This window comes from Drepanopeziza brunnea, assembly GCF_022702325.1.
Source record: "Drepanopeziza brunnea f. sp. 'multigermtubi' strain 214-2 chromosome Unknown ctg9, whole genome shotgun sequence".
Lineage (NCBI taxonomy): Eukaryota > Fungi > Ascomycota > Leotiomycetes > Helotiales > Drepanopezizaceae > Drepanopeziza > Drepanopeziza brunnea.
In genome coordinates, this window is record NW_027094072.1 from 1,009,825 (window position 1) to 1,035,168 (window position 25,344).

The 25,344-nt window shown below is 50.4% G+C and overlaps 8 protein-coding genes across 9 annotated transcripts; 4 read left to right on the top strand and 4 right to left on the bottom strand.

Moving 5' to 3' along the window:
* Positions 1 to 2,973: 2,973 nt before the first annotated feature.
* L3040_005703 (uncharacterized protein) lies at positions 2,974 to 4,161 on the top strand (the record flags this gene model as incomplete). The annotated part of the gene is made up of 1 exon (XM_007295701.2): positions 2,974 to 4,161. One exon carries the CDS (start codon positions 2,974 to 2,976, stop codon positions 4,159 to 4,161), a length of 1,188 nt encoding a protein of 395 aa, XP_007295763.2.
* Positions 4,162 to 4,332: 171 nt separating this feature from the next.
* On the top strand, positions 4,333 to 5,145 carry L3040_005704 (uncharacterized protein; the record flags this gene model as incomplete). The annotated part of the gene is made up of 1 exon (XM_066154615.1): positions 4,333 to 5,145. One exon carries the CDS (start codon positions 4,333 to 4,335, stop codon positions 5,143 to 5,145), a length of 813 nt encoding a protein of 270 aa, XP_066011466.1.
* A 3,501-nt stretch (positions 5,146 to 8,646) lies between these two features.
* Positions 8,647 to 10,041, bottom strand: L3040_005705 (uncharacterized protein; the record flags this gene model as incomplete). Its single annotated transcript, XM_007295700.2, has 1 exon — positions 8,647 to 10,041. One exon carries the CDS (start codon positions 10,039 to 10,041, stop codon positions 8,647 to 8,649), a length of 1,395 nt encoding a protein of 464 aa, XP_007295762.2.
* A 3,309-nt stretch (positions 10,042 to 13,350) lies between these two features.
* Positions 13,351 to 16,083, bottom strand: L3040_005706 (uncharacterized protein; the record flags this gene model as incomplete). The annotated part of the gene is made up of 4 exons (XM_007295699.2): positions 13,351 to 15,024; positions 15,072 to 15,257; positions 15,302 to 15,863; positions 15,914 to 16,083. The coding sequence occupies 4 exons, from the start codon at positions 16,081 to 16,083 to the stop codon at positions 13,351 to 13,353; spliced, it is 2,592 nt and encodes an 863-aa protein (XP_007295761.2).
* A 1,566-nt stretch (positions 16,084 to 17,649) lies between these two features.
* On the top strand, positions 17,650 to 18,324 carry L3040_005707 (uncharacterized protein; the record flags this gene model as incomplete). 2 transcript variants are annotated; one of them, XM_007295697.2, is made up of 2 exons in its annotated part: positions 17,650 to 17,842; positions 17,906 to 18,324. In XM_007295697.2, 2 exons carry the CDS (start codon positions 17,650 to 17,652, stop codon positions 18,322 to 18,324), a joined length of 612 nt encoding a protein of 203 aa, XP_007295759.2. The 2 variants fall into 2 exon arrangements, with proteins under 2 accessions (XP_007295759.2, XP_066011467.1); XM_066154616.1 differs by having other exon boundaries at positions 17,743 to 17,842.
* A 278-nt stretch (positions 18,325 to 18,602) lies between these two features.
* On the bottom strand, positions 18,603 to 19,873 carry L3040_005708 (uncharacterized protein; the record flags this gene model as incomplete). The annotated part of the gene is made up of 4 exons (XM_007295696.2): positions 18,603 to 18,911; positions 19,028 to 19,242; positions 19,292 to 19,745; positions 19,817 to 19,873. The coding sequence occupies 4 exons, from the start codon at positions 19,871 to 19,873 to the stop codon at positions 18,603 to 18,605; spliced, it is 1,035 nt and encodes a 344-aa protein (XP_007295758.2).
* Positions 19,874 to 21,255: 1,382 nt separating this feature from the next.
* On the top strand, positions 21,256 to 22,890 carry L3040_005709 (uncharacterized protein; the record flags this gene model as incomplete). The annotated part of the gene is made up of 6 exons (XM_066154618.1): positions 21,256 to 21,292; positions 21,395 to 21,561; positions 21,611 to 22,237; positions 22,289 to 22,721; positions 22,776 to 22,812; positions 22,863 to 22,890. 6 exons carry the CDS (start codon positions 21,256 to 21,258, stop codon positions 22,888 to 22,890), a joined length of 1,329 nt encoding a protein of 442 aa, XP_066011468.1.
* Positions 22,891 to 23,097: 207 nt separating this feature from the next.
* Positions 23,098 to 24,944, bottom strand: L3040_005710 (uncharacterized protein; the record flags this gene model as incomplete). Its single annotated transcript, XM_066154619.1, has 5 exons — positions 23,098 to 23,647; positions 23,705 to 24,150; positions 24,246 to 24,452; positions 24,538 to 24,606; positions 24,678 to 24,944. The coding sequence occupies 5 exons, from the start codon at positions 24,942 to 24,944 to the stop codon at positions 23,098 to 23,100; spliced, it is 1,539 nt and encodes a 512-aa protein (XP_066011469.1).
* Between the last annotated feature and the right edge of the window lie 400 nt (positions 24,945 to 25,344).

The window sequence follows — 25,344 nt, forward strand, 5'->3', positions numbered from 1 at the left end:
CTTTTTCCAGGTGGGGTTGAGGGATGTCCGCGATGCTGTATGCATCCGTAGGGAGGAGACATACTACATACTAGTACGTAGTACATGCTCGCTATACTCCGCTCCGTGATTTAGGAGGGGAGAGCGAGAAGACGACAATGATGATCTGTCTTTCTGTAGGTTTAGGGGGAGGGGGAGAAGGGGGGGGGGGGGGAGATGAGGGGGAGGTATGTGTTTATGTGTTTATGGGTATATAGTAGTATGTACGTAGTGCTACTAGATGTGTATATAATCATGCGTACATGTTGTACCTATATATACATATAAGCTTATCCAATCACAATGAAAAAAGTCCTCTGGTAACTTAATAAGCTCGTGCTCGATGGACCGACCGACTGATAGACAGACAGACAGACAGACACACCATCAATCACATCGACACAGACACGCAGAATAGACACGCCCGATAAGTAGGTAGGTAGTAGATACCTAGATAGATCACGTATCACGGAATGTATGATGATGCCATCGACCAGCGCCCGGCGCTGGTCAGATGCGTGCTCACTAGCGCGGTTTGGCGTGGGCCAGGCCAATCACTGAATTCCTTTGTAATTCCTTTGTCAGAGAAATCGTGCTTCGGGGCTAGTCCCGCGTGGGCCGTGGACGGGGGTCCCCAGCTCGGCCCCGCCCCCAAGGACCCCAAGGGCGGCCAAGACTTCGAAATCGAATGTTCGATGGCGGCTGGGCGCGAGGCTTGGCGCAGCTCGGGCAGTCTCAGACCGACCGATCCGAGGATTGCTAGCCGGGGGGGTAGTGGACGTACTGGGCTGTAGTGGGCTGTAGTGGGCTGTAGTGGGCTGTAGTAGGCGTAGTAGGCGTAACTACTAGGATCCCCATCCCGGTAGTAGCAGAGTGAGTGGGTACTAATGCTTGACCCTGACTAAAGATCCCGACCCTGACTTTTTGGTCTTTTTATTTTTTTTCTTCTTTTTTTTTTTTTTATTTGGGATTTTGCCCTCTCTCTCCTTCCACCTGGGCTGGGCTCTGGCTGGCACTACCCATCTGTCCACCCATCCCCCCCCCCTTCCACCCCTTCCACCCCTTCCCCCCCGTTCCCCCGTTCCCCCGTTCCCCCGTCCCCCCTTCCCCCCTTCCACGAATCCATCAATCACGTCAATCAATAGCGGAATATGCGCCACTTGCTTCATTCGGTCACTCACCCGGCCGTTGCTTGCTGGCTGTTACTGTGGTGGTTCAGGTTCAGGTTCAGGTTCTGGTTCTGGTTCTGGTTCTGATTCTGGTTCTGGTTCGACTCTTCACGTTCCTGCTCCTATTCCTGTTTCTATTTCTGCCCTTCTCATCCGACTCTGGAACCCCACCGTCCGTCAACCAACCCCCCCCCCCCCCCCCCCCTCCCCCCCCTCCCCCACCCCCCGTTCCGTCCATTTCCTCTGCTGCATATCATCATCTCTTCCCTTTTGACGTTCGACTCGTCTCGACTCGACTCGATGCGAATTGATCGGCCGTGAAAAGTGAAAACAAAAAGTGAAATTGAAGCGACCGCACGCACCCACGCGCTACCTACTGTACTGCCTTGCCGCCTTGCCTGCTTGGTCTCCCTCCCTGATCCCAACGAGAGCTTCTCATGCGAGGCGCCCCAATTCATCCCCGAGCCCCGATACCGATAACTGAAACACACCAAACAAACAAATCATTTCTTTGTCCCCACCACCATCTCCGTACCACCAGCACCACCAGCACCACCAGCACCAGCACTACCACCAGCACCAGCACTACCACCAGCACCAGCACTACTACTACCGCTACCACTACTACTACTACTACTACAACTACTACTACAACTACTACTACAACTACTACTACTACTACAACTACTACTACTACTACTACCACTACCACCACCACCACCACCACCACCACCCGGGAGACGCCACATGCGCGACAAAAGAATCGAGGAACATTCCATCCAGAGACCCAGGGACTCCTAGAGACTCCCCATCCGACCCGCCCGGGAAGAATCAAAATCCACAGAGGAAGAAGAGCCCAGACTCAAGTCTCAGAGAATACCGCAAGTCCGCCAGAGATCCCTCCTTCCATTCAGCCGCTCGTTCAAAAGCCTCGTCCTGTTTCATAGATTCGACCCTGCCCCCTCCACCCCCCCCCCCCTTTCCCGCCTTTCCCCCCCCCCCCCCCCCCCCCCCCCCCCCCCCCCCCCCGAAGGCAAAGGCAAAGGAAAGGGTCATTAGCTTGGTCTCGGTCTGGCAGGTCACACTACACCAAGCACTACGGCACTACAGCGCTGCAGCACTACAGCACTACCCTCCTCCCTATCTGCAAAAAAAGAACAGGTATTCCTTGCCGACCTCTGACAGCCTTTCGCCACTGTAACCCTATTATTACCATCGCACGTTCCCGCCTTGCTCTACCGACACGCCCCAGTTCCAAAAGAATTTCACCCGGCATCAGGTCCTGTCAACACCCGTCTGTGTTCAGCGACCGGCCCGTCAACCCCCATTGGATTTGAATCTGCGACGACGCGGCCTTCCGCCGGCTACCCGCAGACCACGACGTGACGATATTTCTTTGAGTCTCCCGCTCGCATCGGCCGCCGCGCTCAACAAACAGCAAACGGGCGGAAACGCTTCTCCTTTTTGTACAAGTACCCGATCTCGACGATCCATGTGCCCTTTACCATAACGATTAATACCCGCCTGTGGACCACCTCGATTCCTTCATACCTACATACCTACATAGATACCTACACACCATACATACCTACGTACATACAGACGGCATTACGTACGAGTCGGGAGTTACGGTCCATCCAGCATCGTCGTGCGGGATTGGAATCACCCGGCGGAGACAGAGAGAGAGAGAGAAGAGAGAGAGAGAGAGAGAGAGAGAGAGAGAGAGAGAGAGAGTGAGTGAGAGGCTGGGGCTCTTCGTGTGTTTATGAAATACCCCCGAAGCGCCATGCGAAAGTCGAGAACTCGAAAGCTACCTCCTGCGTTGAGTCTGCATATAACAGCGGCCGGAGAAACATCCCCCCGCTGCTCATCTGTCCTGTCGGACTGTGACGCTGACGACGAAGGCTTCATGTCGACTGGAGAGATCTTGCCTTCGAGGGCACTCAGTCTAGCAATACCTCCGGGGCCTTATTGCCCTCGGAGACCGACATTGCAAGAAGTGTTGTCGAACACCGCGCCGCCGCCATGGACGCTCGCCGCCTTCATGCAGTACCTGTCGCAGAATCACTGCTTAGAGACATTGGAGTTTACCATGGATGCGAAGAGGTATGCAAAGCATCACCGGGAAATGGTGGATAAGCACGCATCTGCCCCTAGCCCGCCCAAGGGCGACGACGCCGACTATGTGCGGATGCTGTGGCAAAAGTTATTAGACGCCTACATCGCACCCAACGGACCACGCGAAGTCAACTTGCCGTCCGACGTCCGAGACCACCTGTTGTCACAGCCCTGTAAGCGTACCCCGCCCGATCCAGTCGAGCTCGATACCGCGGTCAAGATCATCTACGAGCTGATGGACGAGTCGGTGCTCGTGCCGTTTCTCAACTCGGTGTCCTTGTCACGTGGGCCCGACTCGTACGCCAGTCCATGGACCTCCGATCAATCCTCGCCCGACGCCTACCGGAATCGGTCCCTAGATGAGCGAACCTTATCCCCGGCCCAGTCTCGGGGCCGGAGGGGGGGCAGTCCATCTTCCGGCATCGACATCCTTTCCCAATCATGCAGAGGGTTACCGCTGCGGCGGACCCATCAATCCCACCATTCGCATGTGTCTCTCGCACTCGCTAGTCGGTCGGGAGTCTCTCGACTGTCGACATACCTTTCCGGATCGTCGGGCACGTCGTCTGCCGAGGGCCCCGAGAATATGACTGACGACAGTACCGATTCCCAATCACCGACCGGATCTGCACTGGAGCCGATGACGCCCCCCAACACCCCGCCTACCTCAAGCGCAGCCTTCGACGCCTCGCCCGGAACCAGCCCGCACTCTGCACGTGAAGGCAGCAGCTGGAAGAAGATGGGTGCGAAGCTAGGGTGGAAAAAAGGCCGACCCGGTCACAGTTCGCACTCGAGCACCTCCAAATTCACCTTCGGGAGGGATACGAGTGACGACAGCCACGGCAGTGGCTTATGAAGGCGACAGGCCCCGCCCTCTCCACATGATATTCACTCTCCTGCCCCCGTCGCAGACATCGCGCCTGTGACAACCCCGCCTGCGGGCACTCCCCATCATTCTCCAGACTTGCGTCCGCAGTCACCGTCTCTGATTGACCTGACCGGACGGCGTCCGTCTGTGACGACAGCAATGGCACGACCAAGCCTGTGTCCGGAGACTGACGGGGATTTGTTGCGATCTGAGCGATGGGTTACATCAGCGGGGACGAGAGGAGCAAATATCATGAGGGATGGTGTGGCCGCAGAAGTCAATGCCCCTGTTGGGTCTGAAGCGGGAAAAAACGAAAGGATGTTGCTCGAGAAGCGAGAGGCTGCACCGCAGCAGCCATGTGGCACTGCTACGCAACCCTCCGAGCAGGATGAGAGTGTCCATCATACCTCGGCTCTGGGGGATAGGCAACTGACCTTGGGTACCTCATTCGAGACGGCCGAGATGGATCTTAATTTCGAGGAAGTGAACGGGATCTGGATTTCGGCGCACCCCATCTGCCACGAATCGACCACCAGCCTCTCCACTACTATCACCGTGGCCAGTATCCTCGTGGAAGAACAGGCTCTGAATCTCGATGCCAGTGTCGCAAGCTCTGCCGCGAGTATGATCTCCACGGAAGCGAGTATTCGATCCACTTCCACCACGGTCAGCTCTGATCCCTATGGCTGGGAAGAAGAGCTGGACCGCAAAACCTTCATAGAAGGCACGGGGATCTGTGACGAAGAAGCTGCTCGACGATCATCCGTCGGTGGCGGCATCTTGGAAACCCCAAGCAGAGGCGGGGTGCGTGATCACCAGAAGGGGCGATCCGCCGGGAAAAGGAACTGTTTGCTGCACAGAGTGTGGAACGTGTCAGGTTCACGAGGAGAGCGACGGAGCTGCACGAGCGATGCCGGAACTGGTACTTTGATTTCTCCTACGAACTACGAATACCCTACTTTTGCAATTTGAGCGTTTTACTATTTGGCATTGCGGGCGTCCGGCATGAAGCTTCAAGAGGAGTTTATTTCTTCGTCGCATCCCGCCACGGGGATGGGCTGGGTATTTTCACACATATTATTTCCGACACGAGTCGGCCGCACGCGGCTAGTTGACACGGAGACGATGGGAACGGGGCGGGATTGGAAAGGAGAAGGCTGCATGCACACGCGGATCGAATCCTTGTTACGACCGATCCATTCCCAGCAAGGGCGAAAAGATGGCGGATGTTCTTGGTGCTTATTCGCATGGGTGCTACGGCGCCAGGTGTTTTGTTTCAGATGAGCGGCTCCTCCGGGGCACGATATTAGACATGGGAATGGCGTTTAGGGCGATTTGACCGCCACGAGCTTCGATGAGTTTTGCTTGGTACACGGCATATCTGTGGACCGGATGATGTGAGGGGAAGAACTCTGGTCTGCGATGGCATGGTGTGTGAGTGTGAGAGCTGGAAATGATGGCACGGGTATGACAACCTATGTTGAATATAATATTTAGTACCGTACCTCCTGCTTGTCTCTCTCTCTCTCTCTCTCTCTTCTCTCTCTCTCTCTCTCTCTCTCCTTTCTCTTGTTTCGGTGTGATGTCTCTCCCTGCTCCGGCCCGGGTGTGATCTCTCCTCTCCCCGCCTCTCTCTCTCTCCACAAGCCTAGCCCAGCCTAGCCTAGCCCAGCCTCTCCTTTCCTTTCCTTTATGACTGTCTGTCTACCTACGCTGTGAGCTACCCATTTCTAAGTTATTTTGTATTAAATATATTGATTCCATCTCTCCCTCTCCCTCTCTCCGTCTCTCCCTCTCTCCCTCTCTATCAGTATCACTATCACTTACTCATTCACACACCCTGTCGTCATCTTCTCTCTTCCAATTTTTTTTTTTCTTTTTCTCTTTTCCGCTGATGTGGTGTGGTATGGTGTGATGTGATGTGATGTGATTTATAATGTGATTTATGATGTGATGTGTGATGTGATGTGTGGTGTGATGTGATGTGATTTATAATATGATATGATTTATAATATGATATGATTTATAATGTAATGTGATATGGCGTGTAACATGGTATGATTTACGGTACGGTACGGTACGGTACCCTCTGCATACCTAGGTACCGGTAGTCGTGATTATGCTTGCTACATGAATGATGCGATCTACCTAGTGCCCGCCTGCTGGACCTCTTGGGCTTGGTTTGTTGTTGCTTTTGTTGGGTGGGTTGGTTGGGTGGGTGGTCGTTTCGATAGATATATATATATATATTGTGTGTGTGTGTGTGTGTGTGTGAGAGAGAGAGAGAGAGAGAGAGAGAGTGTATAAAAAAAAAAAGAGAGAGAAATAAAAAATAAGAATTCAAAATTAGAAAATTAGAAAATAAAAATAAAATAAAAAGGGAAAAGGAGGAAGAGGAGGGGAAGAGAGAAAGAAAGAAAGAAAGAAAGGGATGTAAATATGTAAATATAGATAGATAAATAGATATTCCCCCCTCCTTTATATCACTTCCCCTCCCGTTTAGACTGATAGCTGATAGTTGGTATATTGTCTAAGGTACACAATGCTAAACAGAAGGATAGGAATATATATATATATATATCTTTTTTCTATCGCATCGTTTAGTTGGTTGGCTTAGGCTGGGTATAATCTGGTCGGCGAAAGGTAAGGTACACCTCGAGGTATAGTCTCTCGCGTCTAACTAGATAACTAGGTAGGTAACTAGGTAACTAGGTAACTAGGTAACTACTCATCCATTCATGAAGACCAACCCTACTTCTCTCTTACCGAGTAGAGCTCTTCTGTCCTTGACACCTTCTTTTACATAAAAGAGGAAAAATATCTATACAATTTTTCTTTTTTCTTTTTTCTTTTTTTCGATATTGATATTGATATTGATATTGATATCAGCCGGTATTCAAACGATAAATCCCATCTTTATTTCCATTCCTATGTTTCGCTTCCGCTTCTCTCTCTCTCTCTCAAAAAAAGGAAAAGATAAAGAGAAAGAAAAGGCAATTCGTTAAGCCCCAATCAAGCTAATTGATCTTGATAAGTATCCGCTCGGTTGAATACATGAGACCTACCTACCGGTTACCTACCGGTCCTACTACTTATCTACACACACATACATAGTACACACACATATATAAAAGCCAAAAGCCAAAAGCCAAAAGCCAAAAGCCAAGAGATAAAAGCTAAAAACTAACGTCACTCCTTCCTCCCTCCTCTCTTTCTTTTCCCCTTCCTCCCCTTCCTCCCCACATCCCCGCTTCCCGCTTCCACTTCCACTTCCAACTAGGTACCCACTCAACCCCATCCCATCAAGCCAACTCTCTCCATCTGGGATTCTGCAAAAGAGAAAGACGCTTGAAAACGGTCTCACAGATAGTCAGAAGTAAGCTATCGCTTGCTATTGTCTTGCTATTGTCTTATCTCGTCTTGTCTTATCTTGTCTCGTCTTGTCTTTTCATGTATTGAAAAAGAGGAGGGAGGGGGGGGGGGGGAGGGGGCTGTAAACTTTCCTCTTTCTATTTCTATTTCTGTTTCTGTTTTCTTCTTCTTTTTTTTACCCTTTTTTTAGTCTTTTTCTTCATCTTTATCTTTATCTATTTTTAACAAAAGGCTTATCTACGGTTGGTTGGTTGGTTGATCGGTCGGTTGGCTGGTTGATCGGTGGGAGAGAGTTTGAGTTTAAGGCTGTTGGATTCGATGTAAGGAAGGAATGAAGGAAGGAAGGAAGGAAGAAGGAAGGGAGGAAGGAAGGAGGGAGGATGGAAGGAAGGAAGGAAGGAAGGAGGTGTGGTGCGAGATGGAAGGGTTTACCTACCTAGATGTGTATGTAGGTAGGTATGTATGTATGTGTGTTGGCAGTTGCGGAAGAGATGACTGTTCCGTCTGTACTGTTTCTGTCTTGCTGCGAGTAGCTATGCTGTGCTGTGCTAAGATAAGATGAGATGAGATGAGAGATAAGATTAGATAAGATAAGATTAGATGGAACTTTTCTGCTTCTCCTTCTGCTTCTCCTTCTCCACTTTCTTTATCTCCTTTCTTTTTTTAATCAGAAAAAAAAAAGAAAAGAAAAGAAAAGAAAGAAACAGGTGAAGGGGGGCATCCCAGCTATTGAAGATACCCATTTTCGTTCCTGGCTTTTTATTTATTTTACTTTTATTTATAACCAACGTAGCTTGCTAGCGAGCTTTAACTCCATAGCCTACCCATCTGCCCATCTGCCCATCTATCTATCTACCGCCTGCGCCGGTCGCTATGCATAAAAACCGTTGAAACTTGAACCGATTGAAAAGGCTGTTTGTGTTTCGCGCCAATTGGACCGTCTTCCAGACGTACCGAGGAGCAAAGTCTCCAATTCCCACAGGCCCACCCCATACCATCCCGTTTCTTCACTGTCTATCCATGTTCTGCTTGACATGTTGTTACGCTGAGGCTGTTTCAAGAAGAAGAAGAAGAAGAAGAAAAAAAAAAGAAAAACTGTCTTCAAGACAGCATCACAATACCAGCATCAGCAGCATCAGCATCATTCCCCTCCGGCACATCCGCCAACGCCCACGCTTTAACGACGCCATCATCGCCGCTCGAGATGATCATCTCCTCGTCAGCGTTCCCCCTCCCGGCATCGAACCGCTGACACCACGCCACATGGTTGATCTCGTACGGGCCGTGTCCGCCCACCAACACGTCGAGGATGACCCACCCCCTCTCGATGGGACCGCCGACGCAAGTCCGGCCCTGCGTGCGCTCCTCGTACACCACAATCTTGCTGTCGCCGCCGGAGGACACCACGCGCCCCGTCTTCTGGCTCCAGTGCACGGCGTAGATGGGTAGCGTGTGGACCCTCGGCAGCGTAGCCGTACACTCCCACGTCTCGTTCGAGGGCGGCGGCCGCATCGTCGACGGGATCCCCGTGTTAAAGTACGAGGGCTTGTTCGCCGGGGGGGGCGTGGGCGCTTTGCTCCACACCCGGATCGTGCAGTCCGCAGACGCAGAGACGAGCCGCGGTATCGGCGGGCTGTAGTCGTCTGACTCCTGCACACCAGACTCCGACTCGAACTTCCGCTGGCTGACTTCCGGCTCCCAGTCGAGACTCCAGACCGTGCCCTCGTGACCCTCTAGAACCGCTATAGAGTTCCATTCGCCCTCGTCGTCTCCGCTCCAGAGCCGAATCGTGTCGTCGTAGCATCCGCTCGCGAGAACCTCGCCGTTCCCGTCGTCCTTGCGCCAGCATACACATTTCACGTCCGCAGTATGCTCGTTCAGCACGCCAATCGTCTCGAACTCGTCTTCGCCCTCCTCGCCAACCTCCTCCCAGACCCAGATAGTCTTATCCCGGCTGCAGCTCGCTAGGTATTGTCCACTGGGCGAGTACGCCACATTCTTGATCTCCGAATCGTGCCCCTCCAACACAACTGCAAACTCCCACTCGTCCTCACCGTCGGACCCTTCCCCTTGCATGAATCTCGCGACCGGCTTCTTCGCGCCGTCACCTGTGATCTCCACCTCAATCGCGTCGTTGTCATCATCGTACCCATCTGCCGCTGCTATGGTGTGTAGCATCTTGTCCTCCCTGGTAGCATGGCTCTTCTTACTCCGGCGCCAGATCCCCATCGTCGCGTCGAAGCTCCCCGTTGCCAGCATCAAGCTGCCCGTATCCCGCGTCATTGGCTTCCACGCCACCGTCCTCACGGACCGCGAATGCCCATCTTCAATCGTAGAGTGCAGCGTGAAGTTCTTGAGGGAGTACACCCGCACCGTCTTGTCCGAGGTGGCGGTCGCGATGAGTGGGAGGCCATTGGGGTTCGGGATCGAGGCCCAGGCGCGCGAGCCCGATGCGGGTTTGAAGTCTGCGAGGGGGAGGATCTGGACGGAAGCCATAGTTGCACTTATCAGCCTGGCTTTTTGCGCGATGTGGTGTTGAGAGGTTGGTTGTCTGTCGAGTCCGAGTTCGCGTTCGCGTTCGACAGCGCAGAGGAGGGGCAGATTTATTGTTTGTGTTTTATCGAGCATCCCATCTGATAAGATTGTGCACAGACTATATACCTACTCCCGTATATACCTAGGTACGTAGCTGTAGTATGACGCCAGTGTCAGACGATTAGAGGAGTGCTTGATTGGCTCGCTTGACTGGAAGGAAGTTCTCCCCTATTTCACAGGTTAGGGTTAGCACAGCCCAGAGCTATAAGAAGTCACTGGACCAGGAACTCTTGAAACAATATCAATTTGTAATAGTCAGTGCGCTGACTTTGTGACCTGCGGGCTCTCGGTCACAGTCAGGACAAGCAAGTGTCCCAGGTCAAGCAAGTGTCCCACTTCAAATGGTCAGAACATCGAAAATACTAGCATTCTATATACAAAAAAAATGCACAACGCAACGAATTTTGACAATTATATTACATAAGAAAAGTCGGCATTTTTTTGAATAGAATCAATTGACCCAGCATTTGATTCTACATCCGAACTTTCTTATAGAATACCTTCAATTGGACTCGATTCGCGGAATTCGTCGTGATTTAGCTGTTCTACTCGTGAATTATTAGTCTTAATTAAAAGATCAGGCTCAAGAAAATCGATATGGCTTTTCGTTTCTCTTTTTAATTCAGCTTCCAATTGAAGAACCATATAGAATAGTTCAAGGTGACCTTCGCGCGTTAAGCGAGCGTCTTCGATCGTAGTAGGTGCTTTATCAAGCTCTCGATCTAAGATTAAATCTTCGGGTGCAAGCAAGCTATTTCTTGCAATTGCAAGCTGAACTCGGTCTCTTTTAGCTCTGTTAGCTCTTCGAGCAGCTATACCTTGCTCTTTCAAGAGCTTATTGTGCTTATTAATAGCTGCTTAAAGTGTTTTCTCAGCTTTTCGTAACGCCGCTACCCTTTCTGCTTCCGTACGAATTTGAATTCGTTCTTTCAAATCGCTAGTTGCAGCAGAAGAACCTCCTTTATAAATACTCCTTCGCGATGTTCTCTTGCGTTTCTTATCTTCTCTAATCTTTTCTTAAAGATTGATATGTTCTATCGAAGTAAGATGTGCTTTTTAAAGCTCGATAGAAGCTTGCTTTATCGTAATTTTAAAGAGTTCTTTCGTATCATCGGAAAACTGTGTCGGATCTTAAGTGCGTAATAAATTGATCTTTGCAGTTGTAGTCTATAAATCTTCAGGTCGAGAAGGACGAAGCGCGGGAAGCTCAAGATTATCTTCATCGTTTTCTTCGTTGAGTATTGATCTCTTTCCTTTATTATAAGAGCGAATCTTTTTAAGACCAGCGTTGACATTGCAAGGCCACATTCCCGAGGTTTTAAAAGCGTTTACAATCGTATAGTATTGCATAGCTTGTTGGCGGATGTTCGTAAGATCGCGGAAGAACGAAGTGATAGTATATTCGAAGTCCAAACTTCGAATAGCATTTTGGACAGCAAGAGCGTGATAATGCTTCTAAAGACGAAATACTCTAACGTCAAGAGGTTGAAGCGCGTGTGTAAAGTGATTAAGAAACCAAAAGCAATGAATATGCGCTTCTTTAAGCTTTAATACAAATTCATCTAATCGATGAGACTCATAGCTATCTAAAAGCAGCATTTTCTATAGTTTATTTGGCTTAGCGTGTGTCCATTTGATAAAGTGATCGGCGTAGTTTAAGATAATCTAGTGATTAATATATCTTGTAAGAGAGCAATCAATCGTTTCGTCACTTGTAAGCTCATCCGTAATCCAATTCTCTATAATCTTCTTGCTCGGTGTAATGATATATAACGGAAGAGTCTTTTTGCCGTCTGCTCGAATAGTTTCAATGATTGTAATCGATTTGCGATTGTTTAGAGAGCTTGTATACATTTCTTTGACTTCTTTTGGAACGATCACAGTCTCTCTCGGCGGACATCTAACACGCGCTCTCGACTCGTCCATATTCAAAAGCTTTTTCGAAATGTTGATATTATAAAGAACCATATCCTTTTGCAATTCTTCGAACCATTTCTTTATCTCTTCCTCGGTATGCGATTCGAGTCTAACGCGCTCGATTGGTTTAGTCTTGATTGTATGAAGATCGGGGTTTCGGCGAAGCCAATCTTTGAACCAAGATTGTGATACAAGAGAAAGAGAAAGCTGTTGTTTTTATACGACGTTAAAAGCGATTTAATAATTATAAATAAAATAAAATAATAACACTTACTGCTCTCAAGTGATTGATTCCAGCGCGTACCATTAAAAGAGTTGCTCCCAAACCAAGCTCCTATTGCTCGTAGCAATATTGTCGGATCGCTTCTTCTTGCTCTTACAACAAAATCTGATTATTTCCTTCCTATCGATTAAATTGACCTGTGATAAGATTGCGCTTTTTCTTTTTAGCTCGGTATACAGCTTTTCGTAAGGCAAGTTCTTTAACTCCGAATATACGTGCTGACGTAGCAGCACATTCGCTTTTCGGTCGTTTTACTCCTTCATCATCGGTTTCCATATCTTCTAAGGCCTAATCGCGCGCTTCTTGAAAAGCGCGGTCGTATTCTTTTTTAGTAGCATAGCGGCCGTAATAATTGAGAGCTACAAGAGCTTCTGAAGTTTGCGGAGGCATAGTTAGAGAAATGTTGAAGGAAAAATGGCTGTCGCAAGTGTGGTGGAATTGTATGCGATTTACTATGGAATAGCAATTTGAAGTAGGACACTTGCTTGACCTGGGACACTTGCTTGTCCTGACTGTGACCGAGAGCCCGCAGGTCACAAAGTCAGCGCACTGACTATTATATCAAAACAGACAACATACAAGTCATCCGGCTATATGGATGCTGAACCTTCCATGTTGGCAGAAGTCTACTCGTATCAAATAAACGCGTTGCGCCGTCGCTTATAGAAGCCAGTGACTAAGAAGTAAAAATGAACAGCCTACCCGGTAATAAGGCCCAGAGCTCTGCTTCCGTGGAAGATACAGCAACCGCTTGAGATTCTAGTCTCGGGGCTTGGTGAGGCCAGCAACTGCTACGAGCTCGGTATGTTTCTCACATCAGCAATTTCTTAATTTGCAAGGTCATCATTCATCAGCGGTGATCTCAAAAAGACGTCGTGGCCCAGCTATAGAAGGGTCATAAAGAGCAGCCAGTCTTCAAATTGGTCTATTCAGGCATCTTAGTGCGCTCAGGTAACTCCCCATCGATTTTGTTAATCGAGGGTCTTCGGAAGCAGCCTCGATCAACCCACTTATCCAACCTGCCTCTTTGTGATCGTTAACCTGAATAGCTCGTCGACATAAATTTTCGACTCTTCTTCCTTCTCCTGCACTGGTCTGGGAGTAGATGGTTCGCGTCTGTGGTAGTCTGGATCCAACAATTGCATCTGAGTAGCTGGTTCTGGGTCGCCTGGCGGTGGACTACCCACACTGCATGGTCGGTTCGAAGTTTCATGGCCTCTGTCTACACCATCCCTGCGGTATTTTTGATGACCAGCCAGACCACTCCCAGAGCCCAAGCCTATCAGATTCTGCTCGGAGGAGTGTTCACCCATCCGTCTCGTATGCGACGTTTTATCCCAAAATCTGATTTTACCCGGTCCACGATGCTCAGACGAGGAATCTGGGAGGGCGTTTCCGTACATGTCAACATGCTCTCCCATCCCGACATCGTGTCGGCTGCTTCGATTAGACTTAGACCACCTCGCAATGTCTGAAGTGAGTTTTCGAGTCACAGAATTGGCCTCTTTGAAGGTACCTGAAACACGTTCGACATCCAGCATGGGTGCGAATTCCCGATGTATGGTTCTTGCAAAGAAGGCGTTATCTGGAGAATTTCGGTAGACGCGTTGTTGTGCCTGGAAAAGACTCAGCGGCGTGAAAGTCAATTTTCTGCCGGGGGCTCTGCTATGAAGCGGTAGAATCATTCGAAAAGCAATGAGGGAAGCTATTCCAGGAGCTGAATGATCGGTCGGGCCACGGCATGGAACATCGAACGGCTTCGCTATCAGAAGCGAGTCAACAAACAGCGGATCCCCCATCTCGTCTTTCAGCGCCTCAATCGTTTGCAACAAGTTTTTGGCGAACTCTCGTTGCTGCGCATTCTCATTGTTCGGTTTCATCGCTTTGTAAAGCTGTTTGACGCACATGGACATGGACTGTGAGTCCATGGTCTCCAAATACTCAATCTGCCATGTCTCCAGAGTACTGATAGGACTCTGCATAGCTGGCAGCTGGTTCTTGGCATCTTTTCGTACAAGTATGTCGAATCCGCGGTTTCCAACTGCCATCGAGGCGCGGATAGCAAAGCATCCGAGATGCACGCCCGGATCGAGCATATGATGATCTCCAGCATAATGCCGCATGATGTTCAATCGACGGGCCAGTCCTCGAGGCCCCACCCGTAAGCTTTTTGCCAGAGATGTCACAACATTCTCCGGGTCTGAAAAGCGAAAGCCATGAGCTTGCAAGGCGTCGGCCTCGTGCCCATTGACCTTCCTGACAAGGAAAAGGAGTTGCCCCTTACCCGGAGAAGAATCAACGTCTCGCTCCACATCTAGCATGGAGCTAGCTGCGGTGGCAGTACTCTTTTCCCCCTTTTCTGCTGCTTTTGCTGCGAGACCTGTAGTGACCACCTCGTCGTATAGAACGCCTAGCTTCTCAACTGGGTGACGAAGATCATCTGCAAGGTCTGCTGCTGCAATACAGAATAGCTCTCGAAATATGGCCGAGTAATCGTTTATTGGAGTCCCTTCTTCGGTGAACAATGCCGACTCGTCGAGTGAATGGAGACGACCTTTCACACCAGCATTTCTGATGTGGTTTCTCATCCCGAAAATCAAGCCTGAAACAGCATACCAGTTTCGACTAGTCCGGAATATCCAAAGAAATACTGGATGCGCCACACCGAAGACATCATCCATCGACTACGTGCCCGTTAGCTCGTACGTCAATGGGGAGCGACTGTACAAACTTTCTCAAGCCAAGAGTTTGCAATTTTTTTCGTAGGTAAAAGTCCCTCGTGGGTGACCAACAGCTTCCCATGGGAGTCAAAGATAGCAGTAGCCAAGACCACTTGCTCTGCTTCCTTCTCAAGCCGCCTGTATCTTGCCTGCTCGAGAAGTGTGAGGAAAAAGAGTATCATGCAGCAGATGATGGACTGTGACAGTCAGTTGGTTCAGGTCAAGAGATAGTTCTGCGTACCAAAACGATAACAACCACCACCGCGGTTGCCATGTACGATACCGCGAAAGGGCCCGAGCCTGTAAATTTATACCGGTAGCTTGTGCCGACAGAAGCAAGCCAATGCATTCCAGAGACCGCGCTGGCAAGAATAAGAGCAACAAGCCCCCGCTTCCACAAAGAGGACTTCCATGCAGACCGGAAGATGAAGAAGATGACCAAGGCTACCACACTAGCCACGATCGCAATTACTGCGGCACCAACGAAAGCCCCGACGTCGTATATGCAATCGTAGTTTGCAATACCTGCTTGTCCGAGGAAATGCATCCCACAGATCCCCAAGCCAGCTAGGACGCCGCCTAGAACCACCCGAAAGATACTGCTCTCGTCCGATCCCACAACGCCGAAAGCTATGAACAGAACGACTATCGGTGTGAAGAAAGACAGCGTGGTAAAACCACCACTGATGTCCAGTTGGGTCTGTTCCTGGCCATCTCCAAGCACAATAGCGCAGTTTCCGACGAAATGCATGCACCATATGGAAATTCCGCCCATAGATATGGAACCGGCAACCAGGAGGAACCTAAATCTTGGGTCAGATGGTGACAATCCCGATGGAGCCATGTCTCTCACAGGTTATACCATCCCCTCGAAGCTGTCCTTCTCATGATAATTTCTATGGTCGTGAAGGCTCCAATATAACTGACGAAGTAGGATAGAACGACATAGCCCGCTTTGAAACTCCGCGGCACCACTTCCCCCTGCAAGTTCCTCAAGTCTTCATCGGATAGCAGTTCTGGCATTGTGGTGGTCTCCTGGGCGGAAAAGCGTGTACAGGATAAATGAAAGGGCACCGAGGTGGAATGTCAGGTGTGGCATGAGTATCGTGAGCGACCCTATCGCGAGAAAGACAGAGATCGTTGAGCTTGAGCTTGAGCGCGTGGGATGGCAGAGAGGATATCCGAGGAAATGGATTGGCAGATGAACTGAATTGAGTACATCAATCAGTCGACGTAAAAGTATTAGGATTCATAGTTGCATAGGAATGAGAGGAGCAGCCGGGAGAGATAAATAGGTGCGATAGCGCGCGAGGGACAGGATAAGCAAATTAATGTCCAGAAATGCAGCGCCTAATATTGAGAGCTGAAGGAGATGCTAGGAGTGAAAGCGTTCAAGAAGAACGGGCGAAGGAAACGAAGTGTTACAATAGAGCGCTGAACAAAGCCCGGCGAGAGGACAGAGCAGAGGACGGCAGTCGCAACCCACACTCGACGATAATGCCCGAAACGTTTCCCCCGTCAAGACAGGTCTGCCGCTTATTCATGGGTATGAAGAGCCGTCAAGAGAAGGTACAGAGAATATTTTAGTGGATGCGGATCATTAAGGGACGGAGCGAGAGTTGACCAAACAGGAGGAGAGCTGCATGCTAAGAGGCCATGTTTACTTGGGACATTGCAACTTTCTCTCGGCTACCAATGTCAACTTATCATCCCCATCGCTAGCAGAGAAGATAAGGACACCCGAATTTAGGCCAGTTCTCGCTTTTTCGAGTGTCCATCCATCGTTAGGACCAGGTAGCTGTACAGATTGGCCGGGTTCCAGAAAGCGGTTGATGCAATATCGGGTACTGAAAAAGAGTTGAACCGTATCAAATCCCTGAATTTCTAGAGACTCCAGTCATTCTTCCTCTGGCCCAAGTCCTGGCCCGAGTCCTGGGTAGGAGATTTATTCATTGTAGATAGGTATAGCCTGTGTTCTCTGCTTGCTGGTCTGTCACCGTCGCTAACTTGGATCTTTATGTCGACAGGCAATGCTCCAATTGAAGGATAGCCGAAGACTTAGAGTGAGCCAGGTTCCTACCCTGAACCGTCCACATGATGCCCAGCGAAAACCAGGCAACTTGGAACAGAGCGTCGAATAGTTCCGAGGCAGAAAAGAAACAGAAGGCCTGAACTGAGAGGAGTGCCACGCGGTAGACTACCATGAGCGACGGTGCGGGCGATTTGGCTGTGAGCACTTCATCACATTTCTCGATCCTGCCGCGAACAGCGATCCATGTGATCGGCTTCAGAAAATGAACCATAACGACACTAGAACTAGGAAATTCCAGGCGCCAATACTGCTCGATTTTCAGTCTAGCTCATACCGACGAAACATCCAACCTTCCGGCAGCTTCATACATGAAAGAAAAAAAAAAACACGTGACCAATATAAACATCCCAAGCGAGGCGGAAGCGTCGCTAGATTCGACTCCATTCACCTTTGATAGCCTAGATGCCCTCAAGGTGCGGAATTAAGATGGCACATATGAACGTCTCCCAGTCAAACCAATCTGGCCCCACAAGATCGAGTCCCCAACCACCACCGGAATGGATCGCTCCCAGTTCTCCATCGGCGAGAAGATCCAAGCCAAAGCCAAGAGTCCACCCTACAACTACAACGATGCTTACCTCGCGGAGCACATGGCTAAGTTCGAGGACAGGCTCTTTGACGCGGGGTACGAGGACCTCCCGGCGGAGCAGATGAGATGGCAGGTTCAGCGCTGGATTTGGGACTCTCTCTGTAAGCTTGCAGTACTCAATTGATGTCCCGAAGAGGAGCGAGCAGTGCTAAAATTTGTTATAGTCCCCAACGAGAAAGAGAGCTTCCCAGGTCTGACGCCGAACAACCTCACCATCTCACCGCGCAAGAGTACCGAAGCGCCGGTGCTAAACGTGAATATCGGAAGAGGAGAGCAAGAGCATGAGATGAAGAAAAGCAAGCTCGATCCGATGGAGACGATCAGAGAGGAAGAAGAAAAAGAAGAAGAGGATGAGGAGCAAGATCAGAAGCTACAGAGGACAGCCAGCAGCATGGACATCTCTATGATGACAGATGCTGCTGTTGCTTCTTGCCTAGTATGCGGGTCAACCAGCCACGACACCGACTGTACTTCCAAGGTCATCCACGAGCGCGTTCTTGACTGCTCTGTGGCGGGCCATGGACTTTTTGTCTTTGGCACAGCGAGCGGTTGTCCTAAATGCAGTGATTCAGGGATACAATAGGCGTGGAACAAGTGTGGGGAGGGATGGCTACACACATCATACGCGATTACAGCTTCTATGATTGTAACAGCCACTGATATCTGCATGTATAGGCGGGCATCTAGGGCTATCCGGTAGATATAGGCCACAAGAGCAAGCCATTGCAGCCATGTAATACCTTTACAGCTCCAAATCCATGTGAAAATGCAAGATGATGTTGTGGTGCTGTTTCAGTGCCACATAAGGTAAGTGAAGAGAGACGGTGCTGTGTTCCCCTCCCTCGAATCACCACCCAGTACCTAGTACTTCAAAGCCTGCAACTGGCCGTTTTGCTCCCCACTCCTCAGCATCTTCTCCAGAATCTCCAGGTCGATGAGGGCTTCCTCGGGAGATTGTGCTGGAAGAGGCTTGCGGTCAACAAGACTTTGTGCCCAAGCCTTGACCTCCTGCTTGACACCACTGCCTTCTTCCTTGAACCATTCTTCTTTAAAATTCTTGTCACACTCCTCTCCAAGGCGAACGATGACTTTCTCCCTTACGATGACCGTTACACTGCCATTTTCACAGGCTACTGTATACTCGCTACCAGAGAGCGTAGTTCCAAAGCACTGGATCACGGGGGCGTCAGTGTTTGCTATACATATATGTTTCGGGAAGGGAGTTGAAAATATTTCAGGATCGAACTAGATGAGTGGGGAAACAATATGATGCCCCAATGTCTTACAGCTGAGAATGTGCCTGTGACCCCGGACTTCGTCTGCCATATAGAATCGACAGTATCGACCGGAGCAAGATGTTCTTGCAGGAGGTGTGTAAAGGCGGACAAGGCCGTAGGTTTGGCGTTGTTACCCAGCAGAAGTCTGATACCGGCAACGAAGTGAACACCACCATCGAGGAGGAAGCCCCCTTGATGGTCGGGCCTCTTACGCCAAGCAGTCTCTGCAGCAGGTCAGACTCGCTGCAGACACACTCTGGCAACAGAGCTCACCAAAGTACTTCCCTCCCATCTTGACCTTGCCAGCTTGCTTAACCCTAAACCCTAGGACCTTGCCCAGCTTCTCAACCTGCTCTCTACCGAATTTGAACGAGTCCAAGAACCGGAAGTTCTCTGCCACAGCCCACGTTGCACCATGCTTGACCCTTTCGCCCTTATAGAATTGGATTAATTCCTCCGCACGCTTGATGTCTCCTGCAATCGGCTTTTCAGAGAGGACATGCTTGCCGGCGATGAGAGCCTGCTCGATGAACTCGGGTTGCGCAAGGATTGGGAGGGCGATGATAACGGCTGTGATGTCCTCGCGGAGCAGCAGATCGCCGTATGTCTTTCCGTCACCCGAGTCCTCCGAGTACAGATCAACTCCAGTGTTGAGAGCTTGTGCAGATTTGAGAGAGCGCGAGTAGATGGCTTTGAGAGTGAGGTTCGGGCTGGCTTTGACGGCGGGCTCAAGGGAGATGACGAGTCAGCTACTGATGTTGGCGCTACAAATAGTGCTTGATATACTGGGATACATACCAGGTGCTCTTCCGTCACGAAGATTCCGCTTCCAATGATTGCGACTCCAATAGACATTGTAAGGGGTGGGCTGGTGTTGGAAGAGTCGATTGAGGGTTCGTTGGTTTGGTCCGCATTGGAAAGTTTACTTTGCGATGGAAGGTGGCATTGCATTGGCCAGGACGAATCCCGGCAATGCAGAGACCTGGTGCCCTCCCTTCAACCATACTTAAAAACCCAGATGGTGAGCTTGAGGGAGAGAGCAGGAACCTTTTCATCGTAGGAAGGGGAACATTATTAACACCTGGCAGCCCATCATCTTGGCACAGCTCTTTCAAACCTTGCATAAGATAAGCTTATATTTTTACAAAACAGTTAAGCTGGTGGCCCGACCCATGAGATACATAGTCATATCTGATGACCCGAAGCCATGCTTATATGCAACTATGAAACTATGAATAAGGAATTTTGTATTTCGTATCCGAAAACTTTTATGTCAAACCTCATATCATAATTTGAGGTAGCTTCCGTGGCTAAAGAATAATCATAAACTTGCTCCAATACCCTTCCTTTACTGAAGGGGGTCCTGTTGACATTCCTAGGAGAAAAGGGAACAGCGAACCTGGTTGAATTTACCCTCTTTTCTCCCCCTAGGCAAATATCACGGTCAGCAGGCCCAAGCTAGTTTCGAGACAAGTGCTAGAGACAAATGCAAAAGGAAGGAAGGTGACATAGAACAGACTCGCGACTCGCAACAAAATAAACAAGGCGCTTCGCTTACTGGCTCTTTAAGAGCACTCGAGTAGGCAGCGGCTCGTAGTATCAGGAACCAGAGACTGAGAACTTGAGAGCAGGAGATCAACAGCAGAGTCTTGGACATCTGAAGCTCCGGTATACCCTTGTCCAATATCTGGTTTCCAATCTCTCATTTCCTGATCTCTATGAAACAAAATACTGGCCATCGAAAGCGACGTGCAGAAAGCATACGTACGGACGTGCTTGAACCAGCTTTCCGTCTCCTGGTGACATTCTCTTCCACTACATTAAAATTTGCCCTGAAGCACCGAAATACTCCCCAATCACGACATCTCTTTTACTAACTCGAGAGTGCCTGGATCAGACATCGTCGGCGTGATTGGTCCATCTTGCTACTATTTTGGCCTCCGAAGCGCCGCGATTTTTCAGTAGACGGGTGTAGAGGCAAAGCGAGCGCTTCACAGGCCAGCAGTGACAGTCTGTTGCGAATTAGCGCTGCCTGGCCATGCAGCAACGGCGGGCAAAAGGGTGTGGGGAAATGAATAGGCGGCACTGACTGACCTACTTACTTAAGTCTGCGTTAATATCATGGCAAGCTGGATCTTTTTCCTCATTGCGGCTACATATATACATTGATACATAGATACATACATACGAACACTAACCTTGCAAAGAAATCAAAAGTGGACGAGAAGAGAGACGCCATGGTAAGACTAAGCTGGGCAGCACTGGCCACCGCGGGTACGTCCCTGAAATCCGGGGTATTTTGGTGGGCTGTCCGTAAGGCGGAGGCATCCTAGCTCAGGATCCGCGCCGAGAGATCCAGCACTGACATCCTTACAGCATCACTGTTTATCTCGACGTCAACAGCTGTTGATACCACTATTGGCTCCAGTTTCTCTGCTAAAGATGGGAGCATCAACTTTGCCCTCAACATTCCCGAGGATAACGATAACCAAAGCGATGAACTGTACTTCGCGATGCAGGCGCCGTCCGTCAGCACCTGGATCGTACGTCTGCGACCCCTCTGTTTGAAGTAATGCTAACAGTATCCTACAGGCCGTCGGTCTGGGTAGCGACGAGATGAAGAACTCCCTGATATTCATGGCTTACGCCGATTCCACAGGCAAGAACATCACACTTAGCCCCCGGCTCTCGTACGACCACGTCGAACCCTCCCATACGAAGAACATCTCCATCTCAGTATTAGGAGGCACTAAAATCGAGAACGGGAACTATACAGTCAACGCAATGTGCTCAAACTGCAGATCCTGGAAAAGAGGCTCTATCAATCCTGCGGAGACCGCAACGAAATTCATCTATGCCACCGGCCCAGGTGGGAGCTTGAAGAGTAATTCGTTGACAGCCGATATCAAACGCCACGATCTCTACGGAACTTTTACTATGGACTTGACAAAAGCTGTGGGTGTGGCAGGAGTGCCTGTCATAACATTTGCCAACTCGATAGGAACGACCCAGACTTCGGACGAGTCGGACAACGATTTTGGCCCGCCAGCCCATGCTGTTCTGATGATTCTGACATTCGTTGGACTCATGCCGCTTGCAGTTCTGATACTGCGGGTCTTGAAGAGTCCGAGATGGCACGGAATAGCTCAGACGATATCTGGTGCTGTAGCTTTGATCGGAGCTGGTGTTGGAATATATGCTGGGCTGGAGTACAACCGCGTAAGTCCTCACATCAGGTTGACAATCCTGTCGGTTTCTAACAGTATAAAGACTATGCATTTCCAATCTGCCCATCAGATCTTCGGTATTATAATCATAATCGCCATGATCGGCCAATGGGTCCTTGGCTTCACGCATCACCGAATCTACAAGCGAACACAAGCGACTACGAAGCTGGTACCCATCCACCTATGGCTTGGAAGATTTATCATCCCAGCAGGAATAATCAACGGCTTCCTTGGCTTTCCCCTCGCCCTGAACTCTAGATATAACTGGGCATTGCTGACCTGTGTTCTCCTTGTCATTGTCCTCGCTGGCCCGTTCGCGTTCTGGAGATTTCGTAGGGACAACAACCAGAAGCTCACACCCAACGATGTGTCTGATGGTTACCAATCCCAGCCGTGGAACAGTACACAATCGGTAGCACAAAGGGATATCAACTTGAATCAGATGAGTTACCCACCCCAGGATCAGAACCATTCTCGTAGTTATCCGCAGCCGACGCAGGGTAGACATTTTGTTTAATGGGCAGAAAAAGCCTCGGGAGAAGGGAGAATTGAGAGGCGTTTTGACGGGTACGGAAGTCTCGGTATTGGTAACAATTTCTTCTAAGACTGTACAACAGGGATTCCTCGGGAAGACTTGAAGACTGATATGGGGTTTTGGTCAAGACAGACACGAGTTTCAACTCTGAGGGTGCTATATCTTGTCCAGTCTACGAAAATTTCAAACCAATTTTCATACAGGCTCAAGCCTTTACTCTTAAATACACCTCTGGGCTCGTGCTGGTAATATTCTGCATGCTAACCCTGAAGGCCAGATATCATATCCTCGACCCGCAGAGGGAGACAATCTAGGACCTAAAGCCGATATTTGAACCCACCAGAATTAATCGCACCGTCCACGAACTTCCCCTGCTCGAGCTTCCGATTCAGCCTCACTAAAATAACCCTCAAAACTACCGCTGCCAGAATCGCCATGCTCGCCATGGCACAGTTCACCCCCATCGCCACGACATAGCGCGGCGCATAAGTCGCACCATACATGTAGCTCGCGTAGATACTACTCGAATTGCTGATGGCGTTGATGAAGGCCAGGGCCGCCGCTCGCTTCGCCGGCGGCCGCGGGATCGAGTTCGAGATCCAGGCCAGCGCCACGACGTAGCCGGTGTAGACGCCGGGCACCATGAGCATCATGGCGACGTAGCGGGGCGCGGTGGACGTGGTGGCTGCCGCGAGGACGTAGGCGGCGATTGCGAAGAGGAGGGGGAGCGCGATGTGGAAGAAGCGCTCGCCGGTGCGGTCGGCGTGCCAGCTGTTGAGGAAGGTGGTGATTACTGCCAGCACGTAGGGGGGTGCTGTCAGCAGGAGCGTGTTGACGTCGTTCTGGCCGAGGGTTTTGACGACCGTCCTGTGCGTTGGTCAGCTCAGTTGCAGGCTTGGGCAGAAGGGGGAGAGGGACGCTCACGGGAAGAAATTCGTGACCGTCCCCGCGGCTACGATGCCGAAGAGCAAGAACATCAGTACGTAGGTCTTGACGTCCGAGAACGCCAGTTTCAGGCCGACCGTGAAGGATTGGTGCTCGCTGTCGAGCCAGTCGTCCTCCCCGATGTCTTCCTCCAAACGCCAGATTGCCAGCGCTCGCTCTTCGGCTGTTAGCCATGAGGTGGTCCTGGGGAAGTTGGGCAGCACGAAGAAGGCCGCGATGGCGATGCCGATGGTGGCGGCACCTTCGATGATGAAGAGCCAGCGCCAGGCCCGGAGGCCGTGAAGGCCGTCCATGTTGTATCTGACGCCGGCTGCGATGAGGCCGGAGAAGGCGCCACTGATCAAGGCGCCAGAGTAGAAGATTGCGGTGCGGAAGCCGAGCTCCTTGCGGGTATACCAGCAGGAGAGGTAATATAAGCACCCAGGCTGGGTTGATTTTTGTCAGCTATCTGCTGCTGCTGCTGCTGCTGCTATTGCTGTGTTGAGAGTCGAAGGGTGTCAATGAATGGTAGAGGCCTTACGAAGTACGCGGCTTCAACGAAGCCCAGCATGAACCGACACGCGACAAGTCCTCCATAGCTCTGGCACGCTGCGGTGGCCGTCGAGATGATACCCCAGATGACCATACAGACTGGCAGGTAGATGGCCGGCTTCCCGATCTTATTCAGGAAGAGGTTGGAAGGGACTTGCATCAGGAGGTAGCCGACGAAGAGGATCGAGACTGTTGTCTAAAAAAAAAACGAAAAGAAGAGAAAAATCCCAATCAACGAACATCCCAGCCTTTGATCAATCTGACGGTTCTCGAAGACTAACCTGGAATTCCACATCCGAGAGGTTCAGATCCGTAATGATACCTGCCAGCTTGGCGGCTGCAATATTGTTCTATTCCGAAAGACGTTGTCAGTACCGGGTCCCCGCTGGCCTGACTCAACCCAACTGCGACGACCACTCACTCGGTCCAAGTAGTTCATAATGTACATCAGGACGATCATTGGCATGATTCTCAGGTCGAGCTTCTTCCTCAATCGTAATTCCGTTGCCGCCCTCACTTCTGGCGCCATGCTGCGAATGAACTCAGGGGCTTCACGTCTCGGTCGAGCACTGCCCCCCGCAGCGCTCGCAGTACCAGTCTCGCTATTATCAATACGAAGGTCAATCGCCTTATCGGAGCTCGTATCGACCACGATGCCGTTCTCGAGCTTGTCGTCCTGCGCTGACATCTTGTATCAAGACGAAGGGAGCCTCACGAACGGTATGATGAAGGAACCCGGAATCTTATCGCTCACAAGACGAGAGGTTGCTCACGTGTAGTCAAGGGGAGAAGGTGCGCGGCAAGAGACTGAGGAGAGTTGGAGAAAGTGGATAGTATAGCTTTCTAGTAGGAAGTCTCCCATCGGCTTTGGACCCATCCCCATCTTCCTTCGCCTTGACCGGCGCGGGCACACGTCACCGAGGAGAAACCGAGAACAAGGCTGCTGCTACCATCCGAATGCAATCCCCCCTCCCCCAGACATAAAATGCGACGCGGGCAAAGGCGGGGTAAAAGACCAGTCTAGTGCCGATCGGCGGTCTTAGAAATGGCTGCCCGGCCGCCAGCCAGGTGACACAAAGATGGATGGA